The sequence below is a fragment of the Phytophthora parasitica genome (genome assembly GCF_000247585.1).
Source record: "Phytophthora parasitica INRA-310 unplaced genomic scaffold supercont2.52, whole genome shotgun sequence".
Classification (NCBI taxonomy): Eukaryota; Oomycota; class Peronosporomycetes; order Peronosporales; family Peronosporaceae; genus Phytophthora; species Phytophthora nicotianae.
Window position 1 is genome coordinate 182,584 of NW_008649038.1, and position 2,492 is coordinate 185,075.

At 47.2% G+C, this 2,492-nt stretch overlaps 1 protein-coding gene across 1 annotated transcript; it reads right to left on the minus strand.

Annotated features, from left to right (window-relative positions):
• Positions 1 to 343: 343 nt before the first annotated feature.
• PPTG_16350 (hypothetical protein) lies at positions 344 to 2,072 on the minus strand (the record flags this gene model as incomplete). The annotated part of the gene is made up of 2 exons (XM_008913186.1): positions 344 to 387; positions 452 to 2,072. 2 exons carry the CDS (start codon positions 2,070 to 2,072, stop codon positions 344 to 346), a joined length of 1,665 nt encoding a protein of 554 aa, XP_008911434.1.
• Positions 2,073 to 2,492: the final 420 nt, after the last annotated feature.

Genomic DNA, 2,492 nt, shown 5'->3' on the forward strand with positions numbered 1-2,492 from the left:
GCCTGTTCGTTTACCAACACCATATCGACGATCGCGGCGCCAATATCGAAGTATCGCTTTTCTTGTACACTGCCGCATTCCGAAATTTGCCAGTGAATTACAGTCATATCGAGAGAGCTGCTCAGGAATTCAGTCAACTCTGAAGAGACCACATCCCTCGCAATGCGACAGATCTTTGTTACCCGTCGCTCGTGTTTCGTTGACGCCTCCAGTTTTTGAAACGAAACTCGCTTAACATTTACGCACCAAACAGCCAATCGACCATCGTCGTAACCCACGCTCACATGCAGTTTTCCTCCAGCTTTTTGACCACCCGATCCAACGTTGTTTTCTTGATTTCTCATCAACTCAATACAAGATGGAGATACTGGATAACCCTCAGCAACGCTGTTGACATAACCGATCAGTTTTAATGACGGAATGCTCCATAGTTTGATGATACCGCCGGTACCCACCGACGCTAGCAAAGCGCGTTGCCCTCTGACTGCATCTAAGCTCGCCAGTTGAATAATATGAGACGAGTGTGCATCTTGGACTCGCACATTTGCCTTCTCAATCGATCGCAGAGTGAAATCGTTATCCCAAAGCGCTTCGACATACCATCCGTACAAATTACCGCTTTCTGTACCAGCGACAATAATTGTTTTATGAGCCACCGCTTCTTCGGACGTATCACTAGAGAGACAATCAGTGTGATGGTGAGATGTATCCCAATACGATGGAGATGACAAAAAACCTGCTTCACCAATAGCGTTATAAGCTGACATGTTCTTGTGTTTGATAGCGCGTTGAAAATGGACGACCGCCAAAGTGCTGATCTGGTCTGTGAGCTGTTTGTCTTGCAGTTTCATCGCGTGTTTTTCACGTAACACGTCGTATATGTCCACTATCCCTCTACTCCACGCGAGAACCACAAAGCATATTTGCAGTTGATAGTTCGCCATAGTTTCCATTGAGCACACGTGTCCAGACATTCCCGGTGCATGCGGCGTGACAAATAATGACTTTGAAGAAGATCCTTGGTTTGAAGTTTCGTCCAGTGGGAATACCCGAAGTTTACGTGCTGCTGTACTGCTGAGAGAAATAATTTGGGAGGAATCCTGCTGCTCAAAGGCTCGTACTGCATAGACTTCTTCGACTAAGGCGTATTCCTGCATCACATAAAGAACCGTCTGGACTTTCAGTACGTGAATAACATCCTCACGCACAACCAGTAAAAGATTCTCGAAGCAGCTTCCCATGTCGATGGTAACACACATGGTCAGCGTCCTCAACGGAGGCCCCAGGGTGTCTTGGTTCTTAAAAATTCTACTAGAAATGTCGTCTTTCCCAATTTGCGATTTTCCTCCAACGTCAAAATACCCAACAAGACTCAGCCTTGGATAGCGGTGTTCTTCAGAATTTATGTCATCACGATAGTTTTTCCTTTCAACCGATAATCTCCAGTGTCTTACAGCTCCAGTATCCCTTTCAGCAGCAATAATAATCGCATCTGTCAATCTATCAGTGGCAACCGTATTGCCAGTCAAATCTGGTGCAGACGTTGTAATGACTTCAATGGAGGAAATCACCTCCGCCTGGGCATCCGCGACACCGGATTCTGTAGGTTCGTACGGGTCTGTATCTATAGTAAACATCTCTGATCCGTTCAACCTGCTACCATGCACATTCCACACCCTCAAGCCTCCCTTGGATACTCCAACCAGTAACCAGTTTCCACACGGTGACACGGCCATCGCAGTGATCGTATGCTGCAGCATGACTCTTCTCATTAACCCAAGCTTCCCTCCATTCAGCTGATTCTGCCTCCACACAAGCATGACACTTAAAGTATCCGCTGAGTCAGAATAGTCACCTGCAGCTCCATACAACTCCTTTAACCCTTTCGAGCCACAAACCAAATTTAACGAGTCCGGATGGCGAAGTGATGCTCGCGTATTCTCAATAAGCAACAACATGCTCGGCTGTTGTTGCTCCACCTCAAAATCTGCACTCCAAGACGTCGGACGGTCGTCTAGTCTCTTCGAAAGCTGCAGAATCTCTATGACGTTATTTGGAGCCTTTGGTAACATCCCACCGTCGTGGTCACAATTCTCTAAGTGGCTAGCAACTACCAAACGGTCTGTTAGTGGGTCGAAGTGGGCACACTGTAGTGTGTGTGTCTCGGGGCCTTGATACACCAGCAACTTCCGTAATGTTGCTGGTTCTAACAGCACCACAAAGTGTGTTGTTGTCTTTGGTACTTTGGTGGCACCTCTGGGCCTCGTGGCTGTGTTGTAGACACATAGAAATACGTCCAATGTACGTGAATACTGCAGCAACACAGTGGGCACGACCACTTCAACGTCGCTCTGCTTGAGCCGCTTCTGCTGCTCTTGTTGTTGAAGTTCGAAGAATGATGGTCGTTTTGACCCTAGAGTTGCATTAGTGGGACTTGAGTTGCTGGATTTATCTCGTTTGGCATCGTCAATTAGCGACACGCTCTTGAGTTC